Source organism: Lepidochelys olivacea (assembly GCF_965140295.1).
Source record: "Lepidochelys olivacea isolate rLepOli2 genome assembly, chromosome: 10".
Taxonomy (NCBI): domain Eukaryota; kingdom Metazoa; phylum Chordata; order Testudines; family Cheloniidae; genus Lepidochelys; species Lepidochelys olivacea.
This window is the reverse complement of record NC_140420.1, coordinates 25,490,138-25,506,744: the sequence shown is the minus strand read 5'-3', so window position 1 is coordinate 25,506,744 and position 16,607 is coordinate 25,490,138. Positions and strand designations below refer to the sequence as shown.

General features: G+C 43.4%; 1 protein-coding gene across 3 annotated transcripts in view; it reads right to left on the bottom strand.

Moving 5' to 3' along the window:
• The window catches only part of LOC311526910 (uncharacterized protein), a 37,136-nt gene extending 24,130 nt beyond the window's left edge, over positions 1-13,006 (bottom strand). For all 3 annotated transcript variants that reach the window (XR_014713186.1, XR_014713187.1, XM_084640377.1), the window contains exon 1: positions 12,740-13,006. Coding sequence is in view for 1 of the 3 variants with exons in the window: in XM_084640377.1 (XP_084496503.1) it covers positions 12,740-12,770 (31 nt within the window). In the remaining 2 variants the exon portion in view is untranslated. The remainder of the gene's footprint in view (positions 1-12,739) is intronic.
• Positions 13,007-16,607: the final 3,601 nt, after the last annotated feature.

The window sequence follows — 16,607 nt, the reverse complement described above, 5'->3', positions numbered from 1 at the left end:
CTGTGGAACTCTTTGCCACAAGACAGCACTGAGGCTGAGCGGTTAGCTGCATTCAGAATAGGATTAAACATGTATATGGATAACAAATATGTCCAAGTTATAATAATAACTACTAAGAAGATGAAGAGTTTTAGAAGAGAGAGAAACCCTCATGCTTCAGGGCTTAGTCTAACTTCTAAGTGTTTGGGGTTAGGAGGAAATTTTCTTTTAGGGCAGGCTATGGCACAACTGCCTACTGCAGTGTTTCTTGCACCTTCTTCTGGAGTATTTGATGTTGGCCACTATCAGTAACAGGGTATCAGACTCACTGCTCTGATCCGGGATAGTAATTCTTATATTCCTATTATTAGCCCCATTTTACAGATGGGAAAACTGAGCCACAGTTTGGTAAAGTGATTTGTTTGAAGTAATCCAGTTGGCCAGTGTCAGAATGGTATTAGAACCCTGATTTTCTGTCTCCCATCCTTCTGGTATAACCACTAGACCATGTAGCCTCTTTTTTAGTCTCTACGTAAAAGAATAAATGGACACAAATCAGATGTCAAGAATTATAACATTCAAAAACCAGTCAGAGAACACTTCAGTCTCTTTGGTCACTCGATTACAGACCTAAAAGTTGCAATTTTTCAACAAAAAAACTTCAAAAACAGACTCCAATGAGAGACTGCTGAACTGGAATTAATTTGCAAACTGGATACAATTAACTTAGGCTTGAATAAAGACTGGGAGTGGATGGGTCACTACACAAAGTAAAACTATTTCCCCATGTTTATTCCCCTCCCTCCCCCTCACTGTTCTTCAGATGTTCTTGTTTACTGCTGGAAATGGCCCACCTTGATTATCACTACAAAAGGTTTTCTCCCCCCCCCATCCCCCCCGCTGCTCTCTTGCTGGTAATAGCTCACCTTACTTGATCACTCTCATTACAGTGTGTATGGTAACACCCATTGTTTCATGTTCTCTGTGTATATAAATCTCCCCACTGTATTTTCTACTAAATGCATCCGATGAAGTGAGCTGTAGCTCACAAAAGCTTATGCTCAAATAAATTTGCTAGTCTCTAAGGTGCCACAAGTCCTCCTTTTCTTTTTGCAGATACAGACTAACACGGCTGCTACTCTGAAACCTGTCTTTTAGGATATGTATCTTTTAGGATATCTGCAGTCAGGAGATGTGATTGTAGCACATGTAGCCATACCAAGCTAGCTTATTAGAAAGAGCAGTGAAGCTGTGGTAGGCACAGATTAGCCACCTGCTCAGGCCCCTGGGTACATACTCAGGTGGCTAGCCCATGTTGTTGCAGCTTCACTGCTGTGTTAGCTAGCTCGATCAAAGCTAGGTTAGATATATCTATTATGCTGCCATCACATCTCCGGATTGCAGTGTAGCGATATAAAGAAAGATCCTATTTAAGCAGTGAGACAACAAATGTAGGCTCACATGCTACATTCTCCCATGGAAAAAATCAAAGCCTGTAAAATATGGACCCAAAAGCTTTGAGATAGAGGAGGAGTGGCTAGTAAAAACACTAGCTCTGTGATAGGAGTATGTTACAGATAACTCTATGTATATCATGCATAGGGGTCTTGGCTGGCCACAGGGATTGAACTGAGGCCCTCCCGGGAGAAATGTGTGAATCTTTACAGCTGGAGATAAAGAACTGGCCTCTTTTGTTGGGGACTGTAATATTCACAATTTCTGTGGAATGGGTACAAAGGGATTTAGAGAACATACAATGGGCAGTGGATTCCAGGAGTGTCTGGGGTTGAATAGATTGTGCTGTGGATATAGGTTTCCCTCTTTTGCAGATTTTGCTCCTCTTCACACCATGTGTTAGAAGAGAATATATATGGCCTACAATTAATATTGGGCGTATGACAAGACAGAGCAGGTGGATAAACAGACAAATGAGAGTGCAATGGGGGAGGTGGGAGCGTTGCTAAAGATGGGAATCTTTCCATAAATGAGGAGTCTCAATAGTTCTAGCAGTCACCAGCCTGAAAGAGAGTGGGACTTCTCCTCCTCACCTCCACAGAGTTCCAAGCTGTGCCAAAGAATAATCATAGCCTTTGAATTTCATACTGTGCATAGATTTTGTAATAACTTCTGACATTACTTTCTAAAATGATAATTTAGTGAAGCTCTGTCCCACACATGTTATTATTTAATGAAAGTGAACATTGCTTTCATTCCATGTTAGTTATTATGTGGTATTAGTCATCGCAGAGAGCCCATCCTGCAATAGCAGACTGTGCTAGCAATTGCAAACATTTGGCTTTAACCTCATTGCATGTTAAAAAAAGCTTGTTTCCATCTTGCTCAGCGACACACCTTGAAAGTGGGCTTATAAGAATCTCACTTCTCAGCAAACTGTGAGTGGTAGAAAATACAGCTGGCATATCTGAGCCGACTGTGGCAGCTCAGCATTAAAAGTGACATGAGTTGAGACTCTCCAGATGAATGCAGTGTAGTTGTAGCCATGTCGGTCCCAGGATATTAGAGACAGATCATGTCTTTTATCGGACCTACTTGTGTCTCTCTCACCAACAGAAGTTGATCCAATAAAAGATATTATCTCACCCACCTTGTCTCTCTATGGATGAATGTCTGGTCTGGATACTATAAAACAATGGTTCTCAAACTAGGGCCGCCAATGGTTCAGGAAAAGCCTCTGGCGGGCTGGGTCGGTTTGTTTACCTGCTGCATCCACATGTTCAGCCAATTGAGGCTCCCACTGGCCGCGGTTTGCTGCTCCAGGCCAATGGGGGCTGCAGGAAGGGCGGCCAGCACATCCCTCGGCCCACGCCGCTTCCCGCAGCCCCCATTGGCCTGGAGCGGCGAACTGTGGCCAGTGGGACCCGTGATTGGCTGAACCTGCAGACGCGGCAAGTAAACTAATTGGCCCAGCACGCCAGAGGCTTTCTCTGAACAAGTGGTGGCCCTAGTTTGAGAACCACTGCTATAAAACCTTTCACCCTGATCACAAACCTGAACCTGTTTTTATTATCTGCTGATTCCTGAACCGGCTGTTTGGAGGGGAGTCACATCTGTAGGTCAGGCCATAGTTAAGGAAGAACTGGTGTGGAGCTGGCGGTACGGATCAGCTGTGATGCAGGGCTGGAAGCACTGTCAGTCTTCATATTCTTTCACCCATGAGATGGGTATTCTGAGGATTGTGAACCTAGTTAGTGAGACTGTTGAAGTGAGAAAGTGGTAATTTTCCTTCTTTGGGGATGAGTGCTGGATAATGTAGCCCTCAGAGCATCTCAAACTGTACTCCTGTGCTAGGAGCATTGGGAGTAAACAAATCTGATCTAACTGGTATTACTGAAACCTGGTGTGATGATTCGAACAACTGTAATTTTAAAATCAATGGTTATAAGCTATTTAGGAAGGATCAAGTGGGCAGGAGGAGATGGGGAGTGACACGCTATGTCAAAAATGGCATTGCCTGTTTTTGAGTCACTGATAAATCAGAAGAATATGATAGATTGATCCAGAAAATGCTTCTGGATCAATGTCCTAACAGATAAAGCACAAGATGAGGTACTAGTTGGTGTCTGTTACAGACCATCACGTCACACTAGAAACAAGATATCATCCTCCTTACGCATCTATCTAGAACATGTAGGGAAGAAAAGCTGCGTGATCATGGGGGTTTCCATCTGAGTGACATACGCTAGAGGTCCCATGCTGCCAGTAATAAAATATTGTTGGAATTTCTAAACATTATAGGTGCCCATTTTCTAACTCAAAAAGTTTTGCATCCAACGCAGAGGAATTCTATATTAGACATGGTTCTAACAGATAAAGAGGAACTAATCACAGAACTAAATTTAATGGTAGCTTAGATACAAGTGATCATGACTTGATCACATTTATAATGTGCAAGCAGAATAAAGTCCAGATCAGCAATTATACATACTCTCTCTCTCTCTCTCTCTCTCGCTGTGCCTTAATAAGGCCAATTTCACAAAGTTGAACCAAAATGAGCCAAATCAGCTGGAAGGAAGAATTTAATCAAAAAATGTGAGTGATAAAAAGCCACAGTCCCTCAATGAAGAAGGTTGTCCTGGTTAAAAAATGACTTGGTTTAGAGGGGAAGTGAAGGAAGCTATAAAAATAAACAAATAGTATACAGTGACTTCTCGTTTAACGTTGTAGTTATGTTCCTGAAAAATGCTACTTTAAGCAAAATGATGTTAAGTGAATCCAATGTCCCCATAAGAATTACTTTAAATGGGGGAGTTAGGTTCCAGGGAATTTTTTTCTGCTAGACAAAAGATATATATATACACACAGACACACACACAGAGTATATGTTTTAAACAAACAATTTAATAGTGTACACAACAATGATGATTGAGGTGGTGGAGTCAGAGGGTGGGATATTTCCCAGGGAATGCCTTGCTACTAAATGATGAACTAGCACTTGGCTGAGCCCTCAATAGTTAACACATTGTTGTTAATGTAGCCTCACAATCTACAAGGCAGCATGAATGGAGGGAGCAGACACAATGGATGCATGGCAGTGGCTGCAAACATTCCATGCAGAAACTGAACGTGGTGATGAACCCATGCTATCCCATTGGAGCGCACCACTCCCTCCACTTTCCAAAGTGCCGGGGGGTGGGGGTGGGGGGGAGGGTTGGGGAGGAGGGGTGCGTGTGTGTGTGTGTGTGAGAGAGAGAGAGACACGCATTGCCCCTTTAAGTACACTGACCCCACTCTAAGTACACTGCCTTTTTAAGTAGATCAGCAAGTTGAGACAGCAGCAGCTGCCAGCAAGCTCCCTCCATCCTGAGCCCTGTCATGTCCCCCCCCGCTCTAGGGAGATGGGGTATAGAAGAGGGGGCAGGAGCAGGGGGAGGGGGACACCCTGACATCAGCACCCCTCTTCCCCCACCACCCCCTGCACAGCAAGTAGGAGGCTCTCAGGAGCAGCTCCAAGGCAGAGGGCAGGAGCAGCACACAGCAGTGGGGGAAGGACACCTGAACTTCCTGTCAATTCATAGCCTGCTGGGTGGCTGCTGCACAGGGAACTTAGGGGAGCTGATAGCAGGGCTGCCGGTCCATCCTGGTTCCAGTCCCCACCAGCTAGCTCCAACAGGCTGCTTTTCCTACAAGCAATGGAGAAAGCAGGCGGCTGCCAAATGACATTATAAGGGAGCACTGCACAACTTTAAATGAGCATGTTCTCTAATAGATCAGTCACTTAACTACGAAACGTTAACCGGGATGACATTAAGTGAGGAGTTACTGTATAATAAATAGAAGAAAGGGGAATAGTAATGAATATACATCAGAAGTTAGAAATTGTAGAAAATTGATAAGGGAAGCCAAGGGACAGAAGGAGAACTCTGTGGCCAGCAGAGTTAAGGACAATGAGAAGGAGTTTTTTAAATATATAGGAACAAAAAGAATCCTGAAAATGGTATTGGTCCATTACTAAGTAGAAATGCTAGAATTATCTATAATAACAAAGAACAGGTAGAAATGTTCAATAAATAGTTTGAGTCTGTATTTGGGGAAAAAACAGATGGTGTATAGTCTCATCATATGGTGATGAGACTCACTCTTTCCATTCCACTAAGATCTCAGGAGGATGTTAAATAGAAGCTACTAAAGTTAGACATTTTCAAATCAGTAGGTCCAGAGTACTTGCATCCAAGAGTTTTAAAAGAGTTGGCTGAAGAGGCCACTGGACTATTAATGTTGATTTTCAATAAATTTTGGAGCACAAGGGAAGTTCTAGAAGAAAGCTAATGTTGTGCCAATTTTTAAAAAGGGTAAACAGGATAACACATCTAATAACAGGGTGTCAACCTTATGTAATCCCAGGCAAGATAATGGAACAGTTGATACAGGACATGATTAATAAAGAACTAATGGAGGGTAATGTAATTAATGCAAATCAACATGGGTTTATGGAAAATAGATCCTGTCAAATTAACTAGATATCTTTTTTTATAAGATTAAAAGTTTGGTTGATAACGGTAATAGTATTGATGTAATATACTTAGACTTCTGTAAGGCATTTGACTTGGTAACACAAGACATTTTGATCAATAATCTAGAAGAATATAAAATTAATATGGCACATATTAAATGGATTAAAATGATCTAACTGACAGGTCTTGAAATATAACTGTAAACGGGGAATCATCACTGAATTGATCTGTTTCCAAGTGATCTTGCAGGGACTGATCCTTGGTCCTACACTAATTAACATTTTTATCAATGACCTGGAAGAAAACATAAAATCATTGCTGATAAAGTTTGAAGATGACACAAAAATTGGTGGAGTGGTAAATCGTGAAGAGGGCAGGTCATTAATTTAGAACAATCTGGATCAAGCGATAAACTGGGTGCAAGCAAACAATGTGCATTTTAATTGTGGCTAAATAGGAATGTATACATCTAGAAACAAAGACTGCAGACCATATTTACAGGATGGGGGACTCCATCCTGGGAAGGAGTGACTCTGGAAAAGGTTTGGGTGTAGTGGGAGATAATCAGCTGAACATGAGCTCCCAGTGTGATGCTCTGGTCAAAATGCAATCCTAGGATGTATAAACAGGGGAATCTCAAGTAGAAATAGAGACATTATTTTACCTCTATATTTGGCACTGGTGTGCTTGCTGCTGGAATAATGTGTACTTTTCTGGTGTCCACAGTTTAAGAAGGATATTGATAAATTGGAGAGGTTCAGAGAAGAGCCACGAGAATGATTAAAGGATTAGAAAACATGCATTAGAGTGATAGACTGAATGAGCCCAATCTATTTACCTTAACAAAGAGAAGGGTAAGGGGTGACTTGATTGCAGTCTGTAAGTACATACATGGGGAGCAAATATTTAATAAAGGGCACTTCAATCTAGTGGAGAAAGGTATAACACAATCCAAATGGCTGGAAGTTGAAGCTAGAGAAATTCACACTGGAAATAAGTGTACGTTTATAATGGTGAGGGTAAATTTACCAAGGGTTGTGGTGGATTCTCCATCACTGACCATTTTAAAATCAAGATTGGATGTTTTTCTAAAAGATCTGCACTTGGAATTATTATGGGGAAGCTCAGTGGCCTGTGTTATACAGAAGGTCAGACTAGATGATCACAATGGTCCCTTAGAATCTATGAATCTGTGGTTACACTATTATTTTTAGCATGATAGCTCAATTAGAGCTAATGCAACTATGTCTATGCAAGCTGGGAATCACACCTCAGCTCATAATGTAGATGTAGCCTTACTCATGTTGGAACTCCATAATCCAAAAGTAGCCTTGTGGGCGTCAAAGTGACTCCTCAGGGAGAAGGTTCATCATCGGTAAAGGTATCACAAACTATCCCTAGAAGGGTGAATACCATTTTGTGTTTTTGTACTGGAGTCTATGCTGTGAAAACCCAGCCTCCTATAAACCTGTTTAAATCCCAACTGGAACAGTGCCTGATTTTACAAGGATAACGTTTTTTATTATTTTTTTTCCCTCAGGTACACTCACACCATAAACATGTAAATCATTCACTTGTGTTCCACCGCATGGGTATCTCTTGTATGTTTGCACTGCAGGTGGTTCTGAGGGATGTTTTCTTCCCCTCTCAGCATGGGCAGTGGGTATCATAGGCTGGGGGAGGCTGTGCCTCCCCAACAGCTTGGTATGGTCCACCCATGCTTCACCCCCAGGCACCCTCGTGCTTGCGGCTCTGCGACTCCCCCTGTGCGGTGGCCCTGGCCACGATGCCCTCCCTCCTGGCGTTCCAGGGCTGGGGCTGAGCTGCCTGCCCTCCTGGCTCTCTGGGGCTGGGGAGTCTGAGGCCACACCACCAGCCCTCCTGGCACTCTGGGGCTGGGGAGGCTGGGGTCACATCGCCCACCCTCCTGGTGCTTCAGGTCTGGGGGCGCTAGCCTGGGGCAGGGGCTGACGGCTGCAGTGGTGGGGGTCTCTGGGTTCTTGTAACAGGCATAGTAACAATTTTCACTCAAACCTATACTATGGCCAACCTGCACAATTATAAATCAGACCCCTTCAGAACCACTTTTAAGTATCTCCACAAAGTTACTAGCACAGTGTGGTTAATGTAAAAGACCAGGTTCTACTACAGAGCTGTTTGCTGCTGGTCCCATGGGGAGAATTCACAAGGTCTGTGACAGTGGTGTCTATCAAAATATTTACCTCCCAATTACAGACTAATACTTCGTGTTCACATAGTTCAAATCATTATACAGGCATTAACTAATTAATCCCTTTGAGGGTGATTGCTCAAAGTACCACGCTGCATCAGCGGTAGAGCTGAGATAGAAAACAGGTCTCCTGACTCCCGAGCTGGTAGACCACACTGCCTCTTAATGGAACAGCATTTTGGCTTTCTGCTTTGTATTTTGTTGTTCCATCCCTCACACTGGGTCAGACATTCTCGCAAGTCCTACCTTGTGCATTACGCAAAACAGAGTTAAGTGCTGTTTAGCATGGGTGGGTTTTCCAGAAGAAACCTTGAAAAATGTATTCCCGTCTGTGCTAGTGGATGATAAAGACTCTGGGACAGTTTTTTGAAGAAGCAAGGGTTTGCCTTAGTCTCTTTGCCCAAAATATCCCTTCTGGAATGCAGTGTGTAATATGCCAGCTGGTTGGCACCCTCCACTCCAGAGAAAGCTGCGTCTCAGCACTACTTTCTGTACACCCTGTAGTCTGTGAAGTGCTGTGGGATCTTCTGCGATGAGCGGCACTATATAAATGTAAAATAAGATCGCTGTAGTTTCATTTTAATGGTTAGCATTCCATACGTGCACAGGAAGGCTAAGCCCTACTGTCTGCCTGACGTGATTTATGTGCTCTAGGAGTGGACCCAAATATTAATAGTGCTGATTAAATAATGGAGAAAGTAGAAAGTCTCTTCAGATATTGAATCTCTTTATATTTACAATCCTATTAAAAAAGGAAGTTTAGTATGAAAAATGGGCATATCTTCAATAACATATATATTTTTGTAATAATCTCAAAGAAAAACAAAACACCCTAGGAGGTTTGCTGATATCTCTTGGGACACAGCTAAACTATCTCTTCTAAACACAGCAGCACAAACACAAATAACTTTGAGATTTAAAATTCGGACAGCTAAAGTATAACTCAAGGCAAGTCAGCAGCAAGAGCCTCAGTGGGACCCAGTTCCCTCATACGCCAAAAGTATTCACCATTTCTTGGAGGGTGGGGAGGATCCTGATAAAGGGGATAATTTTTTTTATTGTGAAGATTGAAAAGCATCATCTGTCAAAAGCAGTGTGGACAGTTATCTATTTCAGAAATATGCACTTGAGCAATGTGTACACTGGTCTAAAATTCCATTAATGCAGGCATCAAAAGTTACAGAATTTCCTTTGCAGATATATATCAGCAAACTGCTGGAACACCAGTAAATAATCAAAAGACCTTAGAAAAAGAGCAGGGATTAAACTCATTCATCACTAACTAGGACAATGAATACAAAAGCTACAGAAAGAAAAAGATAGACACTGTAAACTTCTATTGTATTGTTCTTCATTTATTCCTGCATGCCAGAAGGAGAAATAGCAGAAGTGCAATTGGTGGTACAGTTAGAGACAAGTAGACAGAGAACCCTTTTTTCTCTTTACAACAGAGCTCATGGCCTGTGAGCAAACTGTATATGTGCAAAACCTGGATAAGGTCAGAAATTCGTAATTCTCTCTTCGGTGTGTTAAGAGAGCCCTAGGACAAAAAGCTATTGAGCTTAATTCTACCCACTGCCAAGCATGCACACAACCTCCCTTGATCTGGAGGTGTGTCATATTGGAGCTCAACATTTAGTCCCACAGTCCCCACAGTTTTATAACATATAGTTGTGTCTCCTCTGAAGCAGACGTACTGTGCCATTCTTCAGTCATTTGTGCCCATGTCCCCACAGCAGAGCTACAGTCTATACCAGCTTTCAGAGTAACAGCCGTGTTAGTCTGTATTCGCAAAAAGAAAAGGAATACTTGAGCTGTAGCTCACGAAAGCTTATGCTCAAATAAATTGGTTAGTCTCTAAGGTGCCACAAGTACTCCGAGTCTATACCAGCAGCCTTTGTGTCATCTGGGCTGCAGATGATGCATGAGATGATGTTTTGATTTAATAACAGACTGGAGGAGCAGTTCATGTGTGCACCAGAACTGGCCCCCTGATAAATTCTTGCCAGATTAAGGGCTCAGACCTGCTATTAACTCCATGTGGCCGCAGGTGTCCACCGCAACAGAGTCGGGGGGGGGGGAAGGGCCTTAAGGGCCTTATCCAAAGGCCATGGAAGTCAATGGGAAAGGGCTGCTATTGTCTCCCAATGGGCTTGGGTCAAGTGTTGTAAGGACCTGTTAGTACAGATGCTTGTTACTGAGCCTCCCTCCTTGTTAATGTTTGCTTCTGACCCCAGCAGATAGATATTCCCAGCCTCAGCAAATTGATGCTGTGTCTCTCCTCCTTCTCCCCAAGTCACACTGGGCCTCCCTGCCCTCACCCCTCCTTTATATTGTGCTGCCCCCAGGGCTGGATTACAGTTATGAGGGGCCTCAGGCTAACCGGAGGGAAGGGCCCAAGTATGAATGACGTATTGCAAAAAAATGATGACGTTATCAAACATTTCTCTACATACATATTTAGATATTATTTATGTATGTAAAATTAACAAGTTTATTCTACTCTCACGACACTCAATTCTTCTGAGATACTTCTGAGTAAGAGGTAGCACAAGGGATGCTACGCTGTCCTTCTCTTAGGCCACCTTCCTCCGAGGTAGTGGAGTGCTCATCTGCATGAGGATGAATTCTGCAACATTCTCCATCCTGCTCACCTCTTTCAACCTGGTGCTTCTACCCTCAGCTCTCCTCATGGCACAGTGCAAAGCCAAGCCCTGCAGGTGTTTCCCCCAGGCTATGGCCTCTACACCACATAGCCTATCTCACTCTGACTGCAGTCTGGGAGGCAGCCAGCTTTTATTATATAAAAGAAAACCACTCAGGTGTAAAATCTGCTGAAGTAGAGGAAGTAGTAGTGGGAAAACTACATTGGGTGGCATTGTATTTTAGGCTGTCTTGTTCTGAAATATGCCTCCCAGTGTTGCACTGGTTGAGGACAATGAATTACTGTTTTCACATTGAACCCAAATATTATTTGTGGGGTGATAGCCAGTTTATGTAGTTAATCTCCAGTGATTCACCACATCAGGCCATTCCGTCACCAAGCTCTTCCACAATTAGAATAATAGAATAGAATCATAGGACTGGAAGGGACCTCGAGAGGTCATCTAGTCCGGTCTTCTGTACTCATGGCAGGACTCACTATTATCTATTCTAGAATGTGTGATCAGCAGCTCTGACATGATTTTTTAAAGCATGAGTTCTTTGTGCACCAGCCCCCTATGGTTTGCATTTGTTTGTTTTAAGCTTTCTGTAAGAAAAAAGGAAACAGCTTTTTAGAAGTGACTCAGATCTTTAGATGGTTGCCCAGTCATAATATTTAGCACTTCTGTACTATGTTAGCTCTTCAAAATCACTGTACAAACATTAAACAAACTTAATCTAAAGCCTGTCAGCTTTTGAATGACAAGGAATTGGCAAAACAGAGCTATTCCCTGTTGTGTTTTCTGCCCCCCTGAACAAAAAGACTTCATTGAAAATCAGCATCTTAAAAGAACCATTAAGGACCTTTCAAAAGAACAGTCCAACCAATGCTGCTGTAGTGACACCCTTGTTACATCAGGTCTGGCGTTTGTTTAAGGCTGGTGTAGAATGAAGGGAGAGCTTCCTGTTTCATTTGCATGTGTAAATCAAACAGACCTTGCTTATTTTTTTCCCTTAAAGTGCTGAGAGTTTAGGGGAGGAAAGTGAATGAGATTCTGCTTATATCAGGTATGAAAAAGCAGAAGGGACCAAAATCTATTCTTGTGCAAAAATCTGTTCTCCCTGAAGTCAATAAGGCTGCACAGGCGTAACTGTCAGCAAAAATTGGCCTGTGTTCTCATTCCCTTCTCAAATCACACACATTCCATGCTTACCCAACATTTCCACTTGGGAAGGAAGTTAGTTTGAGTTGGGGCAGAAAAATGACTTATTTCAGGTTTATTTAGCTTTAAGTTTTTGGAATGAAACTCAAAAGAAATCAAATGTGAGGTACTTTTCTGATGGATTGAATTGCTAGAGAACCAGCAAATGGACAGAACCTGCATTTACCCTATTCAGCCAGTCTTTCTATCATAGCCTGCTAAGAAGTGGATTTAAAATCCTTGAGGGAGAGGGGAGGGAGAAACCTACAACATTGTGGGTTGAGCTTCCTCCAGTGCTTTTGCAACCCCTTAAAAGTACAAAGATGTCTTGGCCTGTGGAGCTAGGCTGAGCATAAGGAAAGAACTTGGTTGTCTGTGCATCCCAGTACAGAAAAATACATCAAAGAAAAAAAATGTGATATATTTGATTTTTAGTACAGTTCAATACAGTATTGAACACAGTGCATCACAAATCTGAAGCCCCTTGATGGAAGGTACTGTAAAAGTTAAAGTATTGGTATCCAGAATGGGATGTTTTATTTTGTTTTTCCTACAAATGTGTGGAAATTTGTTCCTTATACATGGTAGGGGCAATAGTTCTGGCTAGAGCGGGATAGAGTGTGTGCAGGTTCTGTGCAAGCTTCCCACCCTACTGCCCTGGTATTGCCTCTTCCCCCCGCCACCCTCTTGCCCTGCCCCCCAAAGGCACTCACCAGTTGTCCAGAAATGGGACCCAGCACACATAGAAGATGATGGTTACCGGCACTAGGACTCAGGAAATGTCTTGGAGATGCCTTCCAGCCTCAGCGGAGGAGAGGGACTGAGGGAGCTTCTTCCCTCCCTGACAGCTAAGCAGAGCTCCAGAGAAATTGGTGGTGGGGGACAATGCCTGCTCAAACTATACCCCCGGCTGGCACGAGTGCCTGTGGTAACCGGATTTTTAGTGTCCAGTCACCAGTATTAACCGGATATCTGGCAGTGTATTCCTGCAGCGTGGGGAGAAACAGCAGGCTGCTGGCTGGCTGCCAGCTGAACTCCTTCCAAGCCACAGGGGGCTGCTTTGCCTTTCTTGCTGGCAGGAGCACTCCAGCAGGGCTGCATGAGCAAGCTCACTTCCCTGCCTCACCTGGCTCCAGCCATACCCCCTGTCTGACCAGGGTCTAATGTTATAGCCTTATTGGCCTATGGATTAATCCAGCCCTGGCTTTCCCCTCCCCCTATTATAATGTGCCTCCCCATCATTCCCAGTCTATACTCTCCCTCCCCCAATTATACCCTGCCTCCCACTTCCAATTTATACTGTGCCCCACTCCTACAAATTCACATGGTGCCTCTCCTCCCTGCAGCCCCCAAACTCCTAGTGTGCCTCACCCCATTTATCTACAGGCTCCTTTCCAGGGCAGGAGGCAGAGGAGAGCTGGTTCTCTCCCATGCTGTGCTGGGAGAGTGGCACCATTGCTAGGTGCTCCCCCACTGCTGGGCTGAAGCAGGCCCAAGCAGAGCAGCTATCTGCTCCCAGGTGCTCCCTCAGGCCAGCCAGGAAGCAGGAAATGCCTGTTCACCCTCATCAGGTGGGATATGTGATGCTGCCAGTCAGCTGGGGTGGGGCAGGGCAGAGAAATAACATTTTAACAGAGGGTTTCTAGCTTGGTGGATGCTGCAGAGAGCATCTGGTTGCAGGATGGGCAATGCACTGTACCACATCCCCATGGAGAAAGGGTCTGTGTGGGAGAGAAGGCACTGAGTTTGGTTTTGTGTAACCTCACTGATCCACAGGTCACTAATCTAGTCTCTTTGCAAGTCCAACAAAAATCAGTGGACTCTCCCTACTTCTTAGCTAAGATCTTCTTGGCGTGTCCTCTTACTGCTTGTGGATGGGTTCGGTCACAGAGACCCCTTGGGACTGTCACCTGACGTGCTGGAATTATCTCTGAGCCCATTTTTCCTGCCAGCTTGGGACTCCAGAACCCTGCCTTGTTGAGCCAGACATGCTAGCCTGCTGCAACACAGACCCAGGTCTGGTCCATGCCCCCAAAGCTGCAGACTTTAACCAAAAACTGCTCAGCAGGTCACCTATCTCCAGCACCCAGACACCCAGCTCTGAAACCCCAAATAAATCCATTTTACTCTGTATAAAGCTTATACAGGGTAAATTCATAAATTGTCTGCCCTCTATAACATTGATAGGGAGATATGCACAGCTGTTTGCTCCCCCAGGTATTAATCACTTACTCTGGGTTTTCTAATAAACAAAAGTGATTTTATTAAGTATAAAAACTAGGATTTAAGTGGTTTCAAGTAATAACGGACAGAACAAAGTAAGTTACCAAGCAAAATAAAACAAAACACGCAAGTGTAAGCCTAATATATTAAGAAACTGTTTACAGGTAAATCTCACCCTCAGAGATGTTCCAATAAGCTTCTTTCACAGACTAGACTCCTTCCTAGTCTGGCACCAATCCTTTCCCCTGGTACAGTCCTTGTTACTTCCAGCAGGCACTTAGGTGAAAAGCAGGGGCTTTCTCATGACTGGGACCCCCCTTTGTTCTCTTCCACCCCCTTTTATAGCTTTGGCACAAGGTGGGAATCTTTTGTCTCTCTGGATCCCCACCCCTCCTTCTAAATGGAAAAGCACCAGGTTTAAGATGGATTCCACCATTGTTCCTGGGCTGGCTTACATGAACACAGGAAGGCTTGCAAGTAAACAGAGCCATTTACAACTAATTGCCCTTGTCAATGGAAGCCATCAAGATTCTAAACCATCATCAATGGCCCACACTTTGCATAATTACAAAAGTACCTCAGAGCTATAATTTATATATTTCTAGCTTCAGATACAAGAATGATACACACATACAGATAGGATGAACACACTCAGTAGATTATAAGCTTTGCAATGATACTTTACAAGAGATCTTTTGCATAAAGCATATTCCAATTACATCATATTTACACTCATAAGCATATTTCCATAAAACATTACGGAGTGCAACGTCACACTGCTTCCCACCATATCTGTGCGATTGCCCGATCATTTTACTCCACCAGGTCACTGGAAGAGCATTTGCACTCAAGCCACAGACATTGTAGGAGGTGCTTCATATTTTGAGGCTCTCTGATACAGTCACAAGGATTGGGGCTGTCATAAATATAAAGGGAAGGGTAAACCCCTTTAAAATCCCTCCTGGCCAGAGGAAAAATCCTCTCACCTGTAAAGGGTTAAGAAGCTAAAGGTAACCTCACTGGCACCTGACCAAAATGACCAATGAGGAGACAAGATACTTTCAAAAGCTGGGAGGAGGGAGAGAAACAAAGGGTCTGTGTCTCTCTGTGGGTGTGCTGCTTTGCTGGGGATAGAACAGGAATGGAGTCTTAGAACTTTTAGGTTTCAGAGTAACAGCCGTGTCAGTCTGTATTCACAAAAAGAAAAGGAGTACTTGTGCCCCAAGTACTCCTTTTCTTTTTAGAACTTTTAGTAAGTAATCTAGCTAGGTATGCGTTAGATTATGATTTCTTTAAATGGCTGAGAAAAGAATTGTGCTGAATAGAATGACTATTTTTGTCTGTGTATCTTTTTTGTAACGTAAGGTTTTGCCTAGAGGGATTCTCTATGTTTTGAATCTAATTACCTTGTAAGGTACCTACCATCCTGATTTTACAGGGGTGATTCCTTTACTCCTATTTACTTCTATTTCTATTAAAAGTCTTCCTGTAAGAAAACTGAATGCTTTTTCATTGTTCTCAGATCCAAGGGTTTGGGTCTGTGGTCACCTATGCAAATTGGTGAGGATTTTTACCAAACCTTTCCCAGGAATTGGGGTGCAAGGATTGGGAGGATTTTGGGGGGAAAAGATGTGTCCAAACTGCGTTTCCCAGTAAACCCAGTTAGAGTTTGGTGGTGGCAGTGGTTATTCCAAGGACAAAGGATAAAATTAATTTGTACCTTGGGGAAGTTTTAACCTAAGCTGGCAAAAGGAAGCTTAGGAGATTTTCATGCAGGTCCCCACATCTGAACCCTAGAGTTCAGAGTGGGGGAGGAACCTTGCCCCCCAAAATCTCAGCTAGGGTGAAACACTGGCTGGGATTTCTTCCTGGAGCTCTAGGAAAAACAGAGTTAATAAGACACATGCATCTCTAAATATACTGCCAAGTACATAAAGACTAACAATATTTTCCACATCTCAAGGACTATTTTAACCAGTTGATTCTGGGAAACTTTCACAGGAGAGTGCATCAGCCACTTTGTTAGAAGCTCCTGAGATGTGTTGGATGTCGAAATCAAAATCTTGGAGAGCTAAACTCGACCGAAGAAGTTTTTTGTTATTTTCTTTGACGGTGTGAAGCCACTTCAGTGCAGCATGGTCGGTTTGCAGGTGGAAACGCCGTCCCCAAACATATGGGCATAGCTTTTCCAGAGCGTAGACAATGGCGTAACATTCTTTTTCAGTGACTGACCAGTTGCTTTCCCTCTCAGACAGTTTTTTGCTGAGAAACACTACAGGGTGGAATTCTTGATCAGGTCCTTTCTGCATTAAAACTGCTCCCACACCACGCTTGGACGCATCTGTGTTTACTAGGAAC